Source organism: Patagioenas fasciata, chromosome 2 (genome assembly GCF_037038585.1).
Source record: "Patagioenas fasciata isolate bPatFas1 chromosome 2, bPatFas1.hap1, whole genome shotgun sequence".
NCBI classification, from domain to species: domain Eukaryota; kingdom Metazoa; phylum Chordata; class Aves; order Columbiformes; family Columbidae; genus Patagioenas; species Patagioenas fasciata.
In genome coordinates this window covers 74,380,002-74,403,598 of record NC_092521.1, presented here as the reverse complement: position 1 = coordinate 74,403,598, position 23,597 = coordinate 74,380,002, and the positions used below count along the sequence as shown (strand labels likewise).

General features: G+C 39.9%; 1 protein-coding gene across 13 annotated transcripts in view; it reads left to right on the top strand.

Moving 5' to 3' along the window:
• IKZF1 (IKAROS family zinc finger 1) overlaps positions 1 to 23,597 on the top strand; it is a 69,719-nt gene that overhangs the window by 5,691 nt on the left and 40,431 nt on the right. For all 13 annotated transcript variants that reach the window (XM_071804431.1, XM_071804430.1, XM_071804428.1 and 10 more), the window contains exons 2-3: positions 7,000 to 7,053; positions 13,712 to 13,831. In XM_071804431.1, the coding sequence (XP_071660532.1) occupies positions 7,014 to 7,053; positions 13,712 to 13,831 (160 nt within the window). In that variant the 5' untranslated portion in view covers positions 7,000 to 7,013. The remainder of the gene's footprint in view (positions 1 to 6,999; positions 7,054 to 13,711; positions 13,832 to 23,597) is intronic.

The window sequence follows — 23,597 nt, the reverse complement described above, 5'->3', positions numbered from 1 at the left end:
CTCACTGAGAACAGTGGAGCAATTACAATATAAAGCTGGAAATGTCTATAGCAGATTGGGTCCAAAATATTTGCAAAAGTAGAGTTAACTGAAACATGTAGTGTGGAGAAACTTACTAATTCATTTCAATTATAGTAATTTTAGGAGTTATTTTTAGGTTTATTTACAGAAAAAAAAACCACACAGAGCTCTCTAATGTGTTTATTCAGGCTGGTAATGTGCTTTAATAATCTGTAACAGCTTGAACAGTTTGCAGGGAAATTAGGAAGCACTTCTGTGATCATGAAGCAGAGTTGTTAAAACCTCCTATGATCTGGACAAATAGACTACTGATATATCGTTGGGGATACTGGGCGATAACGATTCTAGACATAAATACATCCTTTTATGTTTTCTCTAGTTCATATTTAGATATGCTATGCTAAGGACATCCTATGCTTTTTAAATCATATATGCATATAAAAAGTACAGTTTTGCATCTGCTGCTTGCCTTCTCTCAAGTGAGAGCCCTGAAAGAACATCCAAGAGCTCAGTTTGGCCACTTGAGAATATGCTGTGTTCTTAGATTGAGTGCATTAATTTACACACCTCACCTTTTTTTAGTCAGTTTATTTATATGATGGAAATGCGAGCATTTGCTTTGTCATGGTGAATTTATTCCACTTTTCTGCTTGATTTTTAGTGAATAAAGGTGACAGAGTTTAATGAGTTAATAAAATGTGTCCTTAATTAGGAAAATTACCTTCATATTTTTCTCATATTGTGGAAAAAATTTATGACAACTCTGGCTGCAGTTCAAAAACTTGAAGGAAGAACCTTTCTCATATTTGTAATTATATCAAGTCCAGTAATTTGCACGCAAAGTAAAAAAAAAAAAAAAAAAAAATAAAGTATCTCTTTTAATGATGAATTGTTACACGAATATAGCTCAAACAAAGTAGAATTCTAAGAAGACTGCTTATGGAAAACACATACAAGACGCGCTTTTTATCGTTTGTCAGTGCTTTGACAAAGAATTCCCAAAGAACTGAGAATGATGTAGGATGTTTGAGAGAACTTTTTATACACCCTCACAATTGTTCACTAACATGGAAATTAATTTTACATGTGCCAGACATATAAATGTTTTGCATCTGCACTATTAGCAGAGTTCTTTTCTTAATCTTGTGTGTTGAATTACAGAACTTCCTTCATTTCGGAGACAGGAGCTCTCCATTGAAATTTGACTGTATGCTCATAATTGTATTGTCAATTTGTGTAGTTAACCAGAATTTACAGTAGGCAGGAATAGAGAAATGACTGAATAAACTAAACATTTCCCTAGACTTTATAGAAAATGCTGAATATGGATTTAGTGTAGAGGAAGACAAATTGATCCATTCTGTTTTAACCTTTTTTCTGTTTTAATGTAGTCCTTTTGAAAACCTGGAGGTTTCTTTTTAAAAATAGAAATGGAAGGACACTGCTGGGCTTATTATGACTCTCAGTTTTTAGCTTTCAGGAAGGACCACCCCTCATCTTTGTAGTTATTATTTACATTGAGCTGTGTGATGAGGCGGAAATTAAAAATAGAATTAAAATGCTTCTAAAGTAGAGTCATTCACAGAGATTATGAAGTCTAGCATATTAAATTACAATAATAAAGCTAATTATCAGCTGCTTGCTGAGATATTGGATGTTTTTAATTAAAACTAGTTTGTAGGATTCTAGCAATTTTCTTCAAGTATTTCCACTGGTTGTGCAATACATAGTACCTTTTATCCACATTTAGCAGCTTTCCTGTTGTGTGTTCAGTTGTATGTAGCACATTTGTATGTGAAGTTAAAAGTCTATTAAAAAAAAAAAAATTAAGTATTTGGTTTAAAAGTAAACTAAATGTTAAATACTTTTACAGGGCCGTCTTTATTCATATCCTCTCTTGGTTGTTGGTTTAAACTCATTGATTTCAGTGGATGCAAGAGAATGGCTCTGCTAGAGTGAGACCCTCTGCTGCAATTAGAAAGGCAGCTGTGTTATCATTCTGCAGGGAGATGCAACTCCCAATTTAAAACCAAAAAGAGTGATGATACATAGGTGATGAGACTTATCACTCCTAACCTGTTGATAATGTGCAGATTCTCTTGTCAGGTATGTTAAAGGCTATTGGTATTCACCTGTACTCTGTTTTTCAGATTGCAGCCTGGTTTTGCTTTCTCAATTTATTTAATAAGTTTCTCTTTGTATGTCGTGGATGGTTGAATCTAGGACCATTTCTAGGAGCTTTGCTTCAATTTAGGTCGTAAAGTGGGTTGGGGTTTTATGTCTTTGGTTGTTGGTTTGGATTTTTAGTTCGTTAAAGCTGCAGCCTATGTGATGAGGAGCCAATGAGACATGTCAAAGACCACAAAGACAAGACGTGCTCACACGGGAGTGCTCCGTTAGGGCCAGCTGCTCCAGTGACCTGGGCCAGCGGTCCCTTTTCCTGCCACGGGGCTGCTCGCACAAACGAAGGTTGCGAAATAGGCCCTTTCCCCACAGTGGCTGTGGAAGCAAGGCTGGGGTTTGCCTCTTTGCTTTTTGGTTTTATCACAGTTAACCCAGAGCTGCCACCACTGAGGAACACATGTTCCCCTCTCTTTTTATGTTTGCAAAAGCACCTGCAGAACGCCAGGTCTCTTGCAGGAGGTTTCTTCTCCTCCCCTCCAGACTTCACGAACGCTCATATTTTCTGCTCTGAGTTTTCGTGGGAAAGCGTACTTGCCCCTGCAGGGTACAGTCAAGACAGCAGCATTCCTTCAGGGACATTTCTGTCTGCTCAGCCACATTACACCTACAAATAGCCAGGAAACAGGCTGCTCAATGTGGTGCACATTTGTGGACTTCTTGCAGCACCAGAAGCAGAGCTATCTGTAGATGTAAGGCCAGCTCTGGGTTTAGATGTGTTGCTGTAAGACCAAAGGGGCTCCTCAAATGTCAAAATTTGCGATTTAATTTCCACAGCCTAAGTGAGATCCCATTGTGTTGAGTGTAAAGCATGTGTTTTCCCAGAGAAGTCAGTAACTATGTAGCTAGGGAACAAAGAAGAAAACAAAATAGCTAGTCTTTGGCATTGGATTAGGTCATTCCACTGAATTGTAGTAATGGCCCAATGCTGCGATATTTTAACATCCTAAGAGAGTTTCCAGAAGGGCTGAAGTGCTTACGTGTTTGTTTGAATTGATAAAATACTGTATAAATGCTAAGCATTCATTTTCTTGGCAAGGAGGTTTACTTTTGAATTTGCATTGTAAAACAGGAGATGAAATAATCAACCAAGACTTGTGAATCATTAATCTGCTGTATTCAAAAACATTAGAAAATCTTGAACCTTGTAATGACTTTTTCCTATTTACACTCGGAATCCCAAAAGGTCCCAAATCCACTTGTGATTATAACTGACACCAGATATAAATGGAGCAGTACCTCAGTGATTCATGGGACTTATTTTGACATATTAAGATGTTGCACAAGTTGCATAGTAGACAGAGTTGCAAGGAGGGAAATCAGTCACCTATAAGTTTCCTTTAGGCTTGGGATGGTAACCTGGATAAACTCTAATTTAACTAATTTAACTCCAAACTTTTTGTGTGAGCATGGTCAGTTAGGTGCTTTCCTATTTAAAACGAAATCAACACAGCCTTTCAGGGGTTTGATTATTAATTAGCTTGAGACTACAACTGGCAGGGGGATTGGACTAGATGATCTTTTGAGGTCCCTTCCAATCCCTAATATTCTGTGATTCTGTGATTTCATTCTTTTTCCTAAGTGTTATGGTAGCTTCACCTGGGAATCTGGTATTTGGAGTCTGAAGATCAAAATATACAGCTTAGTGGTGTGTATCCAAGAAGACTTGAAGAAATAGTTTTATCTATTTTGAGGGGAACATTGTAGCTCTTTCAATAAGGGGCCACACTTTGGAGCTATTTGGGTTCCTGAACAGAAGAAACAGCTATTATCACCTAGTTGCTGATTCTTTTCCTGCTATAAATGAGAGCTACTCTCATTCAGTGTTTGAGAACAAGATTGTTTTGGTCAGCTGTCAAACCCAGCTTTTTATTTCCACTTCAAACTCCTAAATTAGCTTAGAAAGTAAATAGATGCAACTGCATTGAAGACAGTGAAGTCATAAACACTTCTTACGTTGGGGATTAATTTAATTCTGCAGATGCAACTTACAATCAAAAAATGCAAACCAATTCTTTTTCTTGCCAAAATGGAGAGGTATTTAGGGTCTTGTGTCATAAAGATTTCTGAAAAAGTGTTCTTTTAGACAAATCTTTGTAAAGGTCTTTTAATTTACAAATCGATATCAAGTGTATACTTTGCTGCAAATCCCGGTATCTGCACACATGGCTCTCTTGCTTTCTGGGAAGTCAGTGACAAGGTTTCTGCTGATTCTAGAACACAGGAAGAAAGGGAGGAAAAACATGGCAGAATTTCCTATTCATAGATTTACCGTACCAAAGGTAAAGAGGTGAATTCTACTGTTAGCACTTAAAATTTAGCCCAAGACATGTTATGTCTGGGTCCAGCATGAAAAACCTTTTAACAGTCACAAAGCCAAAACAATCACGCTGCTGTCATTGCGGAACTGGGGAGGGGGTTGTCCTGTCATGTATTCTTTGCTGACACAGAGCCTACACTGAAGATGCCTGGGATTTCATTAGTATTTACCAGATACCACAGGGTATTTTCTCCTTCAGCCCTTCCTTCTCCTGTCACTTCCAGTCCTGCTGAAGCCCTAGTGATGAGGAGAAGGCAGGTGCAGCCAGAACGAAGTGCTCTTCATGAGTGCGCCTGCCTTCTGGTGGATATTTTCTTGGGATGTTTTCTTTGGTTAGTTGAGGTTGATTGTGCCTTGTGGAAAAATGTGTAGTAATCAACTAATTAATAGCAGCCAGGTGACCCTCAAAGGCACTAGTAGATGCATGGGCATTTCTGGTTTTCTTCCTTTGTGTTCAGTCATGCTTGCAGGAGAAATAAGGGACTATACAGAGCATTTGTACCATACCACCTGCCATAAATACACTGCGTTTCCAGTAAATGAACAGGTTACCATTATAGGGTGTTCCCTCCTGCAAGAGAAGCTGCATTTCCCACTGACTGCTTCATTAAAAATGGACCTGTTGAAAGGTTTTCAGTCCCATAGGAGCTGATGCAAATTCTTGAGTGGTAGGTGGCTTTCTGTATTTTGCATGGCTGTAGTCATTTCTGAGAATTATATATAGATGTTAAACAAATTGTTTCATCTGGAATTAAAGTTTAAGAACAGAATAAAGCAAGACACAGCATTATTGGATATTAAGCAGTGCTATAGTATGAGTGCAATAGGCAGAATGCTCTGTTTTTGCGAACTGCATGAACTGAAATCTGTTCCCCAATCCATCTGTCTGCAGTCCTGCAGTCTGTGCGCTCTACTTTTTGCAAGTCCAGCACGGAGTTGGTGAGGGAAGCCAGCTTTTGCAATGGGGGCAGCAGTATATTGGATCTCAAATGTACAGATGACATTCAGAAGCAAGTGAGGAAACCATAGAACATTAAATTAATAAATATGACCACAGCTATTATGCTTTCCCACTGCACCCTGTTGGGTAGCAGGCTGAAGATTTTTCTGGAGGGAAAAAAAAAAATCAGTTATGGAAGCTGGGCTAAAAAGGTTGGGATAAGGTTTAAACCCTTTCTACAGGAACTTAAGCCACTTAAGCCTCTTCTGCTTCCAACCTTCAAGAAAATGCATCTCCTTTAAGTCTAGATAACAGGGTTGATGGGGCAGGTATCTCAATTACAAAGTACAGCAAAAGGCCAGCTCCTCTGCTTAGTAGGAAGTGAAGTCAGCCACACCACGTAAAGAGGTGGCCACGGCTAAACAAAGTTCTTGTAGGCTTTTGGTCCCCTCCCCACCTGAGGCTACCTCAGATGCCCACACCATACTTCCAGGTGGGGACCAGGTTGTGCTGGGACCACCTGCTCCAACAGCACATCTATTATCCAAAGGGCCACCAGCTGTCCACAGCCAGCGCTCAAGCCCTGGGACTTGTGGTGTCCCCTTCTGACTGAAAACCTGAATTTTGTTTCTACCCCACTAACCCTCCGCACGCTCCTCCCTGGTGCTTGTGGTCGCTGGCTCCTCGGAAGATGGTGTGTCGCAAGCAGAGGGCAGGAGCTTCCCGGTATCGCTGGCCGCGCCGCGGAGCCAGCCATCTGTCAGCAAAACAGGAAGGCACGGGTTCCCTTTCCCTCCTGGGCTCGTTTCGCTATTTTTGGGAGCTGTGTTTCTCCCCTGTGCAGCAGCGGGCTGGTGTGGTCTGAAGGAAGGGCTCCCGGGCGAGCAAGGGGCCAAAGCCTGAAGCTGCTGTTCTGCCCATCTGCCGTGGCTGGAGGTGTATTCATTATTAATGGAGGTAGTGGCAGTTGCTGCTCAGATATGCAGCCCTGCCTGGGTAAATGAGACATTCTTCAGCAAATTGCTTCGTTTTTTGATTGCTGATTGTACGCGTGTCACCAAGCTGACTCAAGGTTCATCGATGCATGCTCAGTAAATTAGAAAGAACATAACTATGGATCAACCAAGAGAATGAATTCTGTGCCTACAATGACCCAGGGCCATTTAATTTTCTGCTTAATTTTGTTGCAGTCAGTTTGCATTTTGGGTTATTATGCAGTAGGAAATTAACAATAAATAACAAATTTGGTCCTCCTGTGCTTGTAATGATATTTTTATAAATCTTTGTAATGCTGTTTTTAAAAGGATCAAGGTCTGTGCCAGTCTGATACTTTAGCAAGTATGCAGGGAGGAAATAAAGAGAAAAATACATTATTCTTCCCAGATAATCTTAAATAGCAAAGGGTTTGGGTTTTTTTTCTCTTTTCCCTTCTTTCTCTTTCTGTGTGTGCAGGTTTGTTTTTTTTTTTTTTATTTTTCTGTGTGTGTGTATGTGTGTGTTATTTTGCATTAACTTAAGGCTCTTCCTCTCTTCTCAGATAACTTGAGGAAAATGGAAACAGATGAGGCTCAAGATATGTCCCAGGTTTCAGGTGAGGTCTTAACGAATACTTCTACAAAGAAAATCCTAAATTCCTGCTCATCTTTCTAGCACAGTACAATGTTTTCCTTGTTAATAAAATTGCTTTGGATCTTTTTTTTAAAACCAGAGTGGGAATTGAGATATAATTAATGATATCACTTGATATCAAGTCCAACAGTGCATGGATTTTTATAAAAGGAACTGAGTAAATAAAGAAGTCAAGAGAATACTGAAGCATAGATGTAATTTTGCATTAAACCTGTGGTAGTGTATCCCTGAAGCATGGTCAGGTGTGCATTTACACTCTTTCTTTGGGAGCAAATTTCTGATTGTTACAAAATAGAAAACAAAGAAAGTTCACCAGGTGGGAGGGGGCAAGTACTAATTAAAAGCAAACAAGCTGTATTTACCACATAGGGTTATTTGACTTTTTCCAGAGTGTTCAGTTTTACTTATGAACATTTAAAACCAAAAAAGACTGATCGATGTGAGGTTTTACACTTGCAACTGTTTTTGTTGAAGATGACGATATTTTGAAAAAAAAATTTAGACAGCAGAGAAGTTAGGTTTTTAAAATTTGCCTTGTAGTGGCATGGATAGGATTTGCAATCTAACCCCACATTGATATTCCTATGGGGTTTTTTGTATTCTTAACTTTCTTGTAAATTGGTTCCTTAAAAAAATGTCTTAGCAAGATAGTATGTAGCCATACTGTTGTGCCTCCACAGTTGAAAAAGGATAAGTTAGTCTCTTTCCTAGTTTCCCTAATATGTTGGCAGCTGCAACGGCTCATGGCTTTCAGTTTTCACTCTTAGTGTTCAGCCAGGAGTTGGGCAGCCCCGTCACAGAGGTTGCTCCCCAGAAGCACCTGTGTGTGTGTGGCTCTTTCTTAAGAGGCAGCTCTTGGACACTGCTGGTTCAGGACCTGGAGACCAGCTACAGGAGGTCATGGAGGTCTGGGTACAGCATGAGTGGCTAGGTCACTGGGTTTTCCTGAAATATATGAACACGATATATATATATACTTTTTTTTTTTTTTCCTTTCTCCCTCCTTTCTAAAAATGTTTTCTCAAAAATAAGAACCTGGAACTTTTAGTGTCATCTGAAAATTGAAAATCAAAGACACTTTCTGTCTGAAAGAAGAGTAATGTAATAAACCTTCAAGATAACAGAAGATGTTCAGTTACATTTAGTATAGGGGAATCTTTCCTAGTGAGCCCTGTGAAAGCATGTTGCTCTCCCCTCCTCAGATAACTATTTTAAAATTGTAACTAGATATACTTACACATAAGTGCTTTGTCACATGCTGAAACAGTTAGCAGATGAAATAAACCCTGTCCTATACATGCTGTTGTCAGAGCACATATGGTCCTAGCAGAAGCAGCAGTGGGGTTTTAATTGCTTATTCGGACAAAGCCCCAGCACCTCTTCCTGCTGCAGAAACTCCCTCCTGCTTGCCCGACCTCCTGGGGCAGAAGCACGGATCTCCTCCTCGTTGGCAGCAACACAGGCTTCCCTGTATCTCCATACCTAACTTTTGTGGTGTTGTGTACAACGGCATTAATTTGAGCTCCAGACCTGCTACCTCTTACTAGAGTGATGCATTTTTATTATTTTTTTTAACTTTTGACATGGGGAGGAGTTGCCTCAAGTCAAGGAATGAGTGGATTAGAAGGTCACACACTTTGCCTTCTTTATGGTCTGTCTCTCCTCCTAAGAGAGAAGATTTGCAAGAAACTTTGTAATTTTAAATGTGTATATGTAACAATATACATAGTATATGTATATCTATGTATATAATTTGTAGCTCTTAAAGTTTTCCAGGTTTTGAGCTACTGTAGTACTTTCCTGTGCCTTCTACCTTTTCTAGCAAATCATGCTGATGAGAATAGTACTCTTCTGTAGTGATAGAGGGTTCTCTTACACTGATACATATATATATACATATATATATATGTTTATCTGTTTAACAGGAATTTTACCTCTGACAAGAGGTAGACAGTTCCTGTTACTGAGCATCTGGTACTTTCTGCTAGCAGAGGCTGTGAATTGTATTGGGTTGTTAGCTGGATTTGTGAACAACTGTCCAGAGAAACAACTTGCTAATTTAATTTCATTTATGATCTGAGTTGTGTGTGAACTCAGCCTTCTGGAAACAGGAGTTTGTCAAATTAGGTTCAACAGATATGGGCTCTTTGTAAGCTCTTACTAGACCTCAAAAGCAGAGGATCTGAATATACAGGGATGTTACCTACTTCTTTCTCATAGGCGGACAAATCCAGAAAGTAGTTTTCCCCTTGCATGATGAGGGAGCTCTACTATATAATGGGAACCAGTTAGAGGATTGCACAGTTTCAGGAGTGTGAGATTGTCTTGTCAGCTGGAAAACAGATTTATTTCTCCTGCTCTGTGAGTAATGCTCATCAGGTGTAGCTTATTCTCTGAGCCTATGGAATTAGGTGATTTGGTTCACTAGAATGCTTGGTTGTGTTTTGGTTTATTTTTTAATACTAAAAAATAAAATTACTTTGGAGATGGTCTTTGGGATTTTTTTTTTTAAGTCAGAAATAAAATAGTTCTCTAGAAACAGTCTTCTCAGCTCAAAAGCAGTGTTTTGCAGCCATGTGCTTTATGCATCCGTAGCTGACCCAGGTGTGGCAGGAGCAAGCTAGGCCAAGAGAGTATAAAACTAGTGTGAGCAAGTCAATCCCTGTTTGTGCACAGTTATTCCTGCTTCTGGGAATCCGGGCACGGCTGGCTCCTAGAGGAACTGAAATACTGTGTGACTAATGCAGAATTCACGCTTTTTATTTTTCTCCTGAAAGTGGTATTTCATGAGGCAAGCAGTTGCAGTTCTGAAATGAGGAGAGAGCTGACATACATTTAACCAAACGGTATCCGGCACTCATACAAGAGAGTCAGAAAACACAGATAATATCTCACTTAACAAGCAGTATTTTTCCTGCCTTTTCTGTTTTAAATCAGTTCTATGGCTTAACAGTTAAGGAAGGTGAAAAAAACAGTACAAATGTTTCCACATCTAACATAAAAAGATCTCCCTAGCACCAACCAGGCTGCGCCACACTCTGCAAATGCAGGAAGAAGAGATTTGCATTTGATGTTCTTGTTCAGTCCTGGGAAGGTAGAAATGAATGTATCCTGGGGTGGTATTTCCCACCTGAGAGCCTGGCTCCCGTCCCAGAGTGACTCTTTCCATCACTGGAGGTTTGAGGTTCTGCAAGTGAAAAGGGGATGTGAATTGGGTTTGACTGTCATCCAGAATGATGAATCAGTGGCAGAGCCAGAAACAGAACTTCAGCTCTACAGCTGCCTTGTCTTTCTGATTTGGTAGGTCAGGTGGCTCTTTATAAAAATTTAAAAATCAAACAAACAAAACCGAACCAAAATTAAATAATAATTAAAAAAAAAAAAAAAAACAAATACAACAACCAACCAACTGAAAAACCCCCAACACAAAACAAACAAACAAAAAAACATCCTTCTGCCCCAAGATTAGGTTGCATTGTTTCTGCTTCACTTCTTATTTTTGAGAAAAATATAAAATGAGAATGGAATAAATCTATGTTACTTTGCTCTGCTACATGACATTTTAATAATTTACCCCCGTACTTTCCACCAGGTATTTTTTTAGCTCCATCCCTTCAACCAGCTATTGTTCTGGACATGCCTGATAGAAATTAAATGGGAAACTCTTCCCTCCTTTCCTCCACCTCATTTCCATTTCTAAATTCATTGACAAAAGGATGTTAGTGAGATTGCATATTTGTAAGATTACCATGCAGTAGCGAACTTATCATAGTGTAACAATTCACATGTAGTTAAGACATGAAATACAAATACGTTCTAGAATCCAAGACACAGAGCTCAACAAATGTATCTATTTTAAATCCACTGTTTTTACCCTGCCCTTTTGCATGCAGGGATATCTCGGTCATGTGTAACAGGAAGAAGTCAAATGATATTAAATGAGTCATTAAAGTCAAGTTTACAAAGTTTTCTTAACTGCAGTCTCCTGCAAAGAGGGAAACGTACCAGATCTTTTTTTCTGTCCCACCAAGTCCATGAGGCTAGTTTGATCCATACCACCTGGGCAAACGGCTATTCATTTAACAAGGAGAAGATTGAGAGCTGTTTAGTGAACCAAAAATTTCACCATAAACTGTCAAAGTTCTGATCTACTGGCAGGGTTCTATTCCGAAAGACTGCTTTGACTTACCTTCAAAGCATCCTACTTAGCCTGCTTATTGTAGGATGTCTAATTATACACTAAGAAAGTTTTGACTTTACTTGTTATCTGTTATAAGTCTGATATTATGCATTTATATTGGTGTGTAGCCAAAAAAGCCTTCAGGTTTTTAGGTTAAGTGCTCTTCTGCATCTAGGCAAAGTCAAAGCATCAATTTCCATTGTAACCGGGAGTACAACTTGAACCTTGAAAAATTCAGATGGCTTTTGATTACTATTACTTTTTAATGAATTTCCTTAACCTACATGTAGTATTGAGAGAGCTGATTCTGACCAGACTGCCTCTTGCCCTATGATTAAACTTCTGGTTTTTTGGTTTTGTTTTATTGGAGGGGCAGGGAAACGTTGAAAAAGCTGAAATATTTCAGCTGTCTCTCCTCACCCAGGCCTCCTATCTGTAAAAGATACCACAGCATGTCAGGATGAGGACTTGCATTGGAAAGTTGCTGGCAGTTATTTAGATCCTTACATCCCATAAAAATAACATAGAAAGCTACAGAAATAACTAAATAAGGAGGTAAATAGTGAATGGTAAAAACTGTTTCACTGAACTTACTTCCTGCTTTTACTTTCCTCTGTTGTAAAATTCATAGCCCTTCTTTTCCATTTATGCAATCCACCTTCACTCTTGCACTTGCATCCAGCGGGTTCCCATTTAAGAATACTCCTCAGAAGCTGGAGATGAGGGGTACCATATGAAATAATCTAGTCAGTCCCTTTGCCAACGCAGGACTGTTCCTTCATTACCCTCCTTTGTTATTCCTCTGGCTGGAGTTTTAGATGTTCCCCTGGTGCCGCTCCCACCATTCCGGCTCAGAGAGTATTCCACGCTCTGATAGACGCATCATTAAGAAATGCAGGCACCCACTCCTTTTGTTCATTTAAACCTAGATTTGTGCAAACAACCCAAAGCAGCTAATGTGGAAGATGAGTTAGACCTATCTGTCATTTGCCCCCCCTGTCACGATCAGTACGGTCTGGAAAGCACAATGGTTTGCTCCAGCCAGGAGGCTGGGAGGAAATTGTTTTCTTCTTTCGGGTCAAATCCGTAACTGGCATAACTAGAGCATTCTCACTTAAGCTAAATATATTTTTGTTTTTATTTTTTCCTTTTCTGAGAAGTGATTTCAGAATTAATGAATGTTTGTGTGTTAATGAGGGAATTCTTATCAGAAAAAACACTAATTTGTTAGGCCTTTGTGCCATGAAATTACTGCCCTTGCTGTGTGTTGATTGCCATGGGATGTCTAGTAGATGGCATCAGTGTAAATTGATAACATCTCCATTTTGGAGACAAAGGTCTTATGTGAACATTACTGAGTTCAAATCCTGCTTTGAGCTTATTCCATTCTTTGTCATTAATGCAAAGACCAGCCTTCTAGTAATAGTCAATGAAACTGATCACTTAGATAATTCTTTTGGTAGTTGTTTCCAAGGTATGCTTTTGCTACAGATGTGTGAAGTAATTTTAAAAGGTGCTCTAAACACAGGGACAACACTGTGGGCAGGACTTGTATGCTGTGAGAGGGAGCTAAGCCAAAAAACCTCACCATTTCTGGAAGTGCAACACTTAGCAAGAGAGTTGTTTTCCTTATTGTATTGCATTTGGCACTAAAACAGTTCCATAGTACTTATAACACACCGAGCACCAGACTGTTTCCTTCTACAAAACCTTGTGCACACAAGATACTGGGTTTTTGGGATTTGTTTCCTCTTTACAAATGAGACCATAAAACCTTTAGAAGTAATTTTGTGAGGACCTCTGCTAATTGTATATATTTTAGGAAGTCCCAATTAGCTACAGGCACTTAATTACTTGTAGGCACAAGGACCAGCCAAAGCTTGATCCGTGGGTATTACTGAAGCTTTCTGAAGATGTAGGTTGAAGTTTTCATTGGAAATAAAATCTTATTTTGGGGGTAGTTCTGTTAGAGCTCCACAATACTTGTGGGTTAGACTTCACTATGTCATTGAAGCAAATCCAGATCTGCTGTCAAGGAGTATCGGTGGAAGAAAGAAGAGATTTTACAAAAGATGACCATTTGATAACCTCTGTAATCTGTCTTTGTAATCTATGTTGGCTAAACTTGATCTTCTGAGTATAGCAGCTGAAAAATATCCATGTATGTTACAAGTATCTAGAAGGTTAAGGCTGATACTGTGCATCCAGACTTCAGTAAATTTGGAAGAGACATTGGCCCTTGCATTCTTCTCACAAATATAATTCCCCTGTATTCCAAAGAAGTGCTTTATGCACTGAGCAGGTTATGGTCATAAGAATGTCGTGCTTTTAGCAGTGCTTAGGTTTTTTAAGTTTTATTTGGTTTGTGGTTCCTCTTATGCTATTATTTGAAAATGAGGCTACTCTGATGACTCACTGATGCTACTTTCTTCACTACTAGGAAAAGAAAGTTCTCCAATTAGTGATGTCCCTGACGATGCAGATGAACCTATGCCTGTACCAGAGGACCTTTCAACTAGTACTGGAGGACAACAGAGTGCTAAGAGTGAGAGAGTCTTGGGTAAGATGACCAGTACACTCTGCTAAGAAATATTAGTACATAATATGATATGCCAATAATGCTAAAGTACTATATAGCAAGCTGGTAAACAAGCAGGTCCTGTGCCTTTTCATCTTGTTCAGCACAGGATTATTCAGTGCTTACCGGGTTTTGTGCAACCTGCTCCTTGGGAAAGGCATTTTGAAGAATAGCAAACCTTTAAATCCACAGAGAAATTATAAAGATCCTACTATTGATCTTTTTTTCTAAAGCATAACCAATTGCACAAAATTCTCCCCAGGAAAGATGATTTTTCATTCTGCTTAGATAATCAAATTGAATATGTGGTTCCAGGTCAAAATTATCTGAACTCACATTTGATAAAAATTCAGTAAGCTCTCAAGTATTTTTATTATTATTTTTGTTACTAATTTGAATGCTATCTTGGATGTTGTCTTCTATTCAGATTTCTCTGAAAATGCTGTATTAGAACACACGTAGTATTAATGTGTTTCAGATTCCAATATCTAATCTTCATTTACCCTTTTTTTTTTTTTTTTTAACTGGGAGAACTTTAGAAAACACTTGAATTTTGTTCTTCTAGGGAAAAGTTCACGATTGGTAAAGTCTCTTGGATTAAATTAAATTGTTGTCCAGCAATGATTGTGCAAAATGCTAATTCTTCTTAAGGATCCCAGATTCCACACCAAGGACTAATAATGCTGCTGACTACTGCATACATCAGGTCACATGTATCCCACTGAAAAATACTAGATCATATTACCTGAGCACGATGCTTATTTACTAATAGGGTATAAAAAACAAAACAAAACAATCAAACAAACAAACAAGCAAAAACCCACACCACCACACAAAACAAACCACACACAAACAGAAAACCCCACAATGACTCCCAGAACGTTGTAATCAATTCTCTGTATGATAAAAATATTTCAGGAGAGGTGTGACTATTTAAATATGTTTATTTATCCACAAACAAAAGTATTGCTCACATTCTTATTGCAAGAACAAGGGTCAGGGTGGAAGACTATTTACAGAAAGATTGCAAGTGCCTTTAAATATTTATTGTCTAAGGAAGTCCAATAAAGGATGGTGGGTGGAAAGGAAGGCACAGAAGGAAAATAACTAAGTCAAGGTAACACAGCAGGATGGTGTCAGCAATAGGAATAGGCCGTACTCCCAAACTCCAGCACTAGCTAGTTGATAATGCAGCATCTCATGCACCTTCACTTTATTTACCACTTGATCACCTCTTACCAAAAATGTGAGCATAAAGTTCAGTTCCTACATGTATATTGACATACCTTATGAACAAATTATTTTTTTAAATGCTTTTTAATAATCTGATCCCCTATGTAGTGCTTTGTTTCTCAGTCCAAAGCTCTTTGGACAAAATCTTGCCTTTACTGCTTCTCTGTCAACTCAGTGAAGTGAGTTGAGCCCTCTTTCTCCCACAGTAACTAAACTTTCCAAAATATTTAAGCCCTGATTTAAAAAATAATATTTTTTTTTCAAATTCCCTTGTTCAAATTCGAACAAAAAGGATTTTTGATTGCATTGAATTTACTGCACCTTGCAAATATCATACAGAAGCAGCAAAGATGGAATTTATATTTGCTGATGATGTAATGATTCTGCCAACAGTTCAATTATATATCAATATTAACACATATTAGAAGTTACTGTAATAAAAGTAGGAGAAAATGTTATCTTTGTCCTAAATATGTTAAGCTCCATCTGTTGTTCTCATTAGTTTCACTTTGTGCACTCAGTAATAAACTAGATTTTCCATGTTCTGACTTTAACATTTTTTCTACAGCCCCTTTTCTACCCCTAGCTCTTTGGTTCTGAAGGGTCATGTCTTGTAGTGAGGCATTTATCATAGTTAACAGAAACAAAGACAATTCACGGTACTTGTTTTATGGATGATCTTAGCTGTAGGTATCAACTCCAGAGCTTGCAATCTTTGTCTTTTCTGTAAAGCTGCATACTCTCTCACCTCTCCTACTGCTCCTTTTCCTAGCCCTAAAATAACTTTTTGAAAACAGTATACTGAAAAAAATGACTCTTTTTTTTACAAAGAGGGTCTGAACACATGCACCAAACATATTAGAAGCCATATGATTGCTATGCACATTCTGGATCATCATCAAAAGAAAATCTGTTTGGGATAAACTAGTTACTTGGGAGCAGCGTTTGGCCTATATGATCCCATAGATGTATTAGAGATGAAGGGGACCGTCTTTTGATGGAGGAGCTGGCATGGCAGTGTAGACAGCCTTGGTGTTCAGTGCAATGCTGTCACATCTGAGCCCTGAAATCTGTTTCTCATCTCTCTTTATCACCAAACTTAGGTAGAAAAGGATGACCTTAGAGAGTAGCTTGAAGAATGATAGACAAGTGGGAGACTATTGTAAAGGTCCACTGATACTATACATATCTCATAGCTGGGAGATGGACTGTGATCTGTGATAACAGACAGGTGATACACATGAACCTATACAGCCAGGCAACGTTTTTTCTCTATATAACTTTCCTAATGTCCCATCTGCTTCCTTCTTCCAAAGGGGACCCCCTGTGCACTTTGCTGTATTTCAATATATGATTTACAGTGCATTCCACTTAATCTGTAATGCCCTGAGAGATCAGTTGTCCATATAGCATGCACTGAGGAAGGGTAATTCAAGTCAGACGTTTATGGAAGAGGACCTCTAGGTTCTGGAGGACTTTTTTGTACATGTAGTATTATAGAGGTAACAATGGAAATTGCGGGTTTGTTCAAAGAAAAATGTAAATATTTATGTCATCTTACTAAAATTAGGTGAGAAATCTGCTGTTAATTTAATCAGACTGTGTTCAAATGACCACCTGCTTACTCAGATTTGAAGTAAAACTTCATGAAACCTTTAACCCTGGAGTCAAAAGTTTAATTACATTTTTCATCAATTTAGCATTTTAAAGGTCAAAGATTAGGGGAAATAAGCTATTTTTAGAAAAGAGCTCTAGCTCCTCTGCATGTTTTCAAATATCTCCTTTCTTGCCTCTTCCAACCGTAAACTGAGACTTGAACATGGTGCTATAGACCTGATAGAGTGAATCATTTGAATCATCGCTCCTGCTCTAACAGTGAAGGTGTAGCAGACTTCAGAAGTTCAAGAACTCAGTTCACTTGCCAGATTTTATTTGGTGCCTTCAGCTTCTGAGTGTCTCACTTAAAATTACGAGAGAGGGTGCAAATTTCAGAAGGGAGGTATCCAGAGGTTTATAAAATGTTTTGACTTGTGTCCACAGGCAGAGGTATCCAAGACATACGTTGTTTCCGACTGATGCAAAAATGATAAGCAGGTGTGAAAAGCTCATTTGTGGAAATAAAGTTTCTAATAATAACACCAAGCAGCACAGCAAAACAGAAACATATTAAAATACATGTTCTGGTCACTGCTATGTCTCTTCATTTCCTTGATGAGCTTGCGATGTTTTAAATGTTGTAACTCCCAGAATGCCACTATGTGTTGAGCAGCTTCCTCCTCCAAACTTCATTTCTGCTGCTTTATCCACCATATCTTCTTCCTTGTCCTTTCCTCTACCCCAAATTTCCTCAGGCTGATCTAGCACCTATAACTTTTATTATTTAATTTTTTACTCTTCTCATCCACCTGCTCTATGTTTAGCTTTCCTAGAAAACACAATAAATGTTTTCAGACAAGTAGAGAGCTAGGTTCTTACAACTCTTTAAGGCACTAGACTCTGTTTTGCCATCTCTGTTAAACAGCCTTTGGAAATTTTGATTTAAGTTATTTAGAAATACACGTGCCACTGAAATTACATTTTATTAAGAATTAGAGTTTTGCATCCTGTTTTGGACAGGCAACCATGTTTCCCATGCTAACCTATAACATAGGAGCTGATTTGAAATATCTTCTGCTGATTCTTACTGTCACCGTTCAAGTTTCAGGTTAAATGTTGCACGCATCTTTTGTGGATAATCAGTATTGAACATCCTGTATGTGGTAGACGATTGCAATTTAGGTCTGTTTCTGCCCTGGGACTGTATCCTAATTCAAGCCATGTGTGGGAAGCTAATGATTCAGTGAGCTGTAGATTGGACCCTACTTCATGCAGAAAAAGCCATTTGCTCCAGCGGTAGCATTTGCTTAGAAAGACGAGCAGTACCTTCCTTTATCTGTAACTGCCCCTACCGTAGCTGGCCATCAATAGGTTAAAAAAAAAAAAAAAAGAAAAAAAAGAACCTAAAGCCATCTCACAGTGTTACTGGCCTCAGAAAGAGGCTGTGGGTTCACCATTTCTGCATGGGTAGCTGTCTGATGCTGAAGATGACCATTTAGACTTCCAACACAGAAATCAAGGATTTCTCACTGAAAGAAAGTGATCACCACCATAGTCACAGATAAGCTGTAATATGTAATGCATACAGATATTGTTATTTCTTAGAGGAAGAGGTAGTGAGAACTCATCTCACAAAATTTGGTTGAAACTGTTGAACAACTGACAGAAGATGCCCAAAATAACAGATCAAGGTGATCCTAGACATCATTAGAAGACAGGTGAGGTTTATACAAAGTTAGAAACTCTCTATTTGTCTAAAATAAAGGACAATAGTATGGCAAGAGATATTAAAAGGGAAGAGCTTTTTGACATTTCTCTCCTGCACTGGGAAATGTTGAGTGATGTTACCTTCCTCCCACAACCCTGTTCCTGAAGCAGAAGCCTCGGTGACTGCATTACTGGGAACCTGGCATTGCCTTTGTAGCCCGGTGTCTTTCCTCCAAGCCATGAGCATTCAGAGGTGGTAACCAGCAGGACTAGATAGTTACTGGCACAATGCAAGTGTCCTCACTGTGAGCTGCTTCGGCGCTTTGTCTCCTTAAAAGGAACTCAACGATTTGAGAGCACGGACACCGGCGTTGCTGAGGGGCCACCAGGCCAACCATTACATCAGTCTGCTGCAACTCACACGTAGCTGGGTGGAGGCAGAGTCAGAAGTGTGGAAAGGCTTCAGGCAAAGAGGAGAAGGGAGAAAAGCTAAAAAGGGGAAGTGCCCCACCCTAGCTTGCAAAATCAATCCTGTTGCTTGAGACAGGTCCAGCTGCACTGGTGCTTTTGTAGGGTAGGGAAAGGGGCTGGGGGAAAAGACTGCCAGAGCTTAACACTTCTGTGCGCTCCTTCTGTAGGAGTTCAGTAGCCATGGAGGCAGTGTATTGTGTATGAGTAACAAAATGAACACGTGGCATGTGTGCACATGTGAATAGGTAATCATTCAGAGAGCTAAAGTAACCTTTGGGGACAGGCTGTGTAATGTGTTTTACTTGCTCAGGCTTCAGATAGACATCTCTGTTGCTCAAAGTTATGAAAGTGTCTAGGAGCTGATGAGCCTTTGTAAATAATTGCTGGTAATTGCTGTGTCACCCGATGTAGCCCTACTGGATCTCAGAGCAGAGAGAAAATCTGTTTCAAGATGGTTTGGGGAGCTTAAGGAATTGTATTTAACCCTCCACAATGAAACAGGGCTTGAAAGTCCAACTGAAGAGGCTTCTGAAGGAATTGAAAAACTTGTAACTAAAATATTTTAGGAACTTTTAAAAATAGGGAAGTTGGGAATCTCCCCTCTTGTTTGGTTGAAAGCCTGTATTTCTAGACCCAAAGAACTACTCCCCAGTATGGATGGATATTGTGTGTTCTGAAACCCTTCCAGTATGACATACCTGTTTTTAAGGGGAATGCAGGAGATATTTTTGTCAGGATTATTTTCATTTTGTGTGCAAGACTCTTCTTGGAATCTGTATAGAGGAGGACAGGGGTGCTTTACTGAGAGAAGGAATGTGACAAATTTTGTTAATCCCCTTATACACACCGTATGAGATATCTGTTATATAACAGCCTTCAATACTATGTTTTGCATGTGCATAGTGTTAAACAGTGTACTAGAGTGAGGTGCAGAAGACCCAGGTACACGGGGCCGTTGTGAAGCCGAGGAATTAGGCACACTGCAAGTGACAAGCTTTACTGACTTAGGACTTAGCAAAATGTGCATGTATTTTCACAAGGCCAGCGGAAAACAGCCCTCTTACTGAAGGAAAATTCCTTTATCAAACTTAAAAATGCTTGCTACAAGTAATGGAGGGTGAAGATTTTTGAAACAAGCTGGCAAGTAGTTTTTCGAAGGGAGGATGAACCAGCCTGGAAAGGGGAGTTGCTGCAGCACCAGTGAAGGCTGCGCTATGTTAGCGCAGTTTACTCAGCCGTGAAAAGCCAGGGCACAGCTACCACCTAAGCAGGCACATAAAAATTTGTCCCTCTGATAGAACTGGAGCGTGTGATAAAATCAAATCCTTGAGAACAGAACTGATCCTAAAAGAGAATTGCACTTTCCCAGTGATTTCTATTCAGTTTTGTGAGGAGTTTTTCCACTCCTGGCCCGTTTGGCAGAAGTATGATTTCTGTTGCCACTGTGTGGCAACACAGCAATGCAGTGGGTAGTGAAGCTATGCTTTTTTTCCCCTTATTTCTCCAAAGCTGTATAGCCTGTGGAGCTGTGGCCAATTTAATGAACACCTGCTTGGTACTGCTGTGTTTTCAAAGGGGAATGAATATCAGTGCTAAAGCTAGGGAAAGCCTGGGAGCTGTGCAAGGTCTGTTTCTTCAGCACTGAGAAAGCAGTGAATGTTGTCTGAACTGGAGAGACACAGTGTGTTTAGCTGTGTGGCTTTTAGGTACAGATACTGAGCCTGCTGATCTAATCTGCAGTTAGAGGAAGTTGTCTTTATCTGAGCAGAGGAGATGTGCCTCAGAGATAAGCCCCATTCTAGCTGGGGAGTTAAAATTATCTAGCAGGATCTCAGCCGTGGCTGCAGCACAACTCAGAGGGCTCTGGCTAGAAGGAGAGCATATTTTAAGCTGGGGAGAACCTCTGTAACTGCAGCTTGCTAAACCTCAGGTTATTTTAAGGGAATGGCTCTGCATCGGAAGGTTGGATGGACCTCCCAACACCAGCCATCTCTCTATTCTGTATTATTTATTGCTTGCTCTTTCTTTTAGGTTTGCTTTTTCCCTTGATCAATTTCTCGTTCAACCCAAGTGCTCTTCAGGAGTGCACCCTGAGTGAAAATCTTGACTGCTGGACTAAGGCATGGCATACAGACCACCTGCCTCTACAGAGGCACCATTTCAGAAGAAGCTGCTGTTTTGATTTTCTTCAGCCCCTCACATTTCTGCGATTTCAATTCCCGCTATGGTGGGTCCCTGGGAGGGGACAGTTTCTGGCTGCAGAAGACCTGCAGCGATGCTCTTCCCTCAGGTGCAAGCTCCCCAGGCTCTGTACCACAGCAAAATTTGCAAACACAGTGCCACTGTGGCTGCATCCCCACACTGGAGATTTGCAAGGAAGGGTTTGCAGCGTGGCTGTGCCACCACAGGTTTCCCCACTGTAGGACAAGTTCTTTATGGTAAAGAGTGGGGGATGGAGGGAGCTCCTTTTTGGAGCTGTGGTCCCAAAGCCAGGACCAAACACCACTCATTGCAGCAGGACAGAGATTTGTCCCCAAACCTCTCATTGAGCCCACTATGTGAGGTTTCATGAAGCCTCAAAAGACAGTTTCTCTGGAAAAATCTTTGCTGCATGTGCAGTAGGTAGGTATGCTAGAGCGGCCAGTGCAGGCTGAGTCTCAGCATGTCATTTATGGTGAAGAAGTGTGACCATAACAAACTGCTAACTTGTCATGGTGGAGCAGCCAGTACCTCAGGATTTTGGCCTCCAGAGACAGCTTGTTGGAAACTCTGTCCTGCCTCATCTAGCTGCCTCCCTGAACTGGGAACCAGCAGAGCAGCAGCCCAAGAGCAGGTTAGACCTGCAGCCTGCAAGGTGAGACACCTGCTGCTGCTCTCTCCCTCCCCAGTAAGTGAATTCCTTGTTGTAAAGGTGCACGTGCAGGGAATGTAATTCTTAGTAAAGTAACCCATTTGGTATGTGCTTCTCTTTTGTTGTTTCTTTGCACATTTTTATGTTCATAATAGTGCCTAGTTCTTGTATCCACTGCAGTTTAAGGACATGTTTCCCAGAGGCCTTTAGGTGTCTAAGTTATAGGCATAAGAAGAGATCCCAAGAAGGCATCTAATGTATCATTCAGCCATTAGCCACAGTAACACCACAGGCACTAAATGTAATTTTTGGAAGTAACTCCTGCTCCTTTGATGTAAATAAGATATCAATCCTCACATGCCAAAATCCATACCTAAAAAAGAGATTAAGAATCCAATTGAAGTTTTGCATTGAACTAATAAATTCATAGAGAACACAGAATTACTTCAATTTCCAACCAAAACAGGGCTGGTTCAAAAAGAATAGTAAAGGTACATGTTTTGCTCTTTGATTTTCACCTTCCATTTCCACCACTTCTCCCTCAAAGACAGTTCAAAATTATCTCATTTGAGAACTGTAATAAATGTAGCGAAAGTGGAGAAATGTGACAGAATGAATTGACTTCCACTCTTCCAAGCCACATATCAGAGTTTAAAGAGAGGAAAAAAAAAAAAAAAAAAGAGAAGAGAAGAGAAGAGACTGAAGAGTAAGGAGAACTTTCACATAAGCCAGGTTTTTTTTACCCTGGAAATGTTGCTTCTGAGGAAGTGGGTCTTACCAGGGTTTTCAGTAACTTCTAGTTTATTTTATGGAACAACATAAGAACTGGCCTGCTCCCTGACCCTTCCTTCATATAACAGAAAGAATCTGCACATGATTTTGCTCTCCTTGATGATTAAGTAACGTAACAGAAATGTTTAATGCAATGGTAAGGTGGGTTTTAACTAAAGTTGACGATGCTTTCAGCTTGTGTTGCAATTAATAGAAGAGGAAATATTCATTGTCTCTATTTCATCACTTAAAAGCGTCCTGTATTTGTAAGAAGCTGTGATCAGTCAACATCCCCAGTATGGATTTGAACTTCCCAAATCTTTGGTGGTTTTTGTGTTTTGTTTTTTTTTTTGTCTAAGCTAAGAGCTTTGTGTTCTGATTTTTAATGATGGCTCAGGGTTTTTTGGAGGGAGAGCAGTCCCTTCTCATCCACAGTGCTGTGCACCTCAGCATTATATGAACTGAGTTATTTAGCCTGTATTTTTTCTGCTGTGAATATGTGTTGCAATGCTCGGAAGTGGTGGCAGTGGTTGGTGTTGAAGCAGGATGGTTACATTAGCTCTGAAATGGCGACTGCCAGCTGGGGAACACTGCCATTTCTGCACCCCTTGCAACGCATCTGGGTTTCAAACACATCTTTCCAGCCTTTCCATATGAGAATTTATTTTCAGAGGAAAACAACACAGGCGCATACAGAATTCACTGTGAAAAATAGATACGCCTTATTGTGGGGTGGACTGAGACCCACTGCTCAGTTTTTGTGCCCAGATTTGCAAAGGGAAGGAAACATCTACGTCAAATTAATCCATCCCTACCCCGACTCCCAGCTGGCTGTATTCACAATTCAGGCTGTGAATGTCTCTGTCTCTCCCGAGCAGAGCAACCCACCTGGTTTCCCCAGGCTGAAGCCATGAACAAAGAGATGAAACGTCCCTTCAGCGTTGATATGGCACCTCCCTTTCTGAGTACAGGTTCCTGCTTTTTCCTCCCCAAATCCAAATCACTTTTTGTGATTGGCACCTCCCATGGTTTGCTGGGCATTGGAGGGGAGGTGGGTGTTAGGGAAGTGTGGAGAAGCCCTAAGGGCAAGTGTGGCAGCTGGGACTTTGTCTGCTGCAG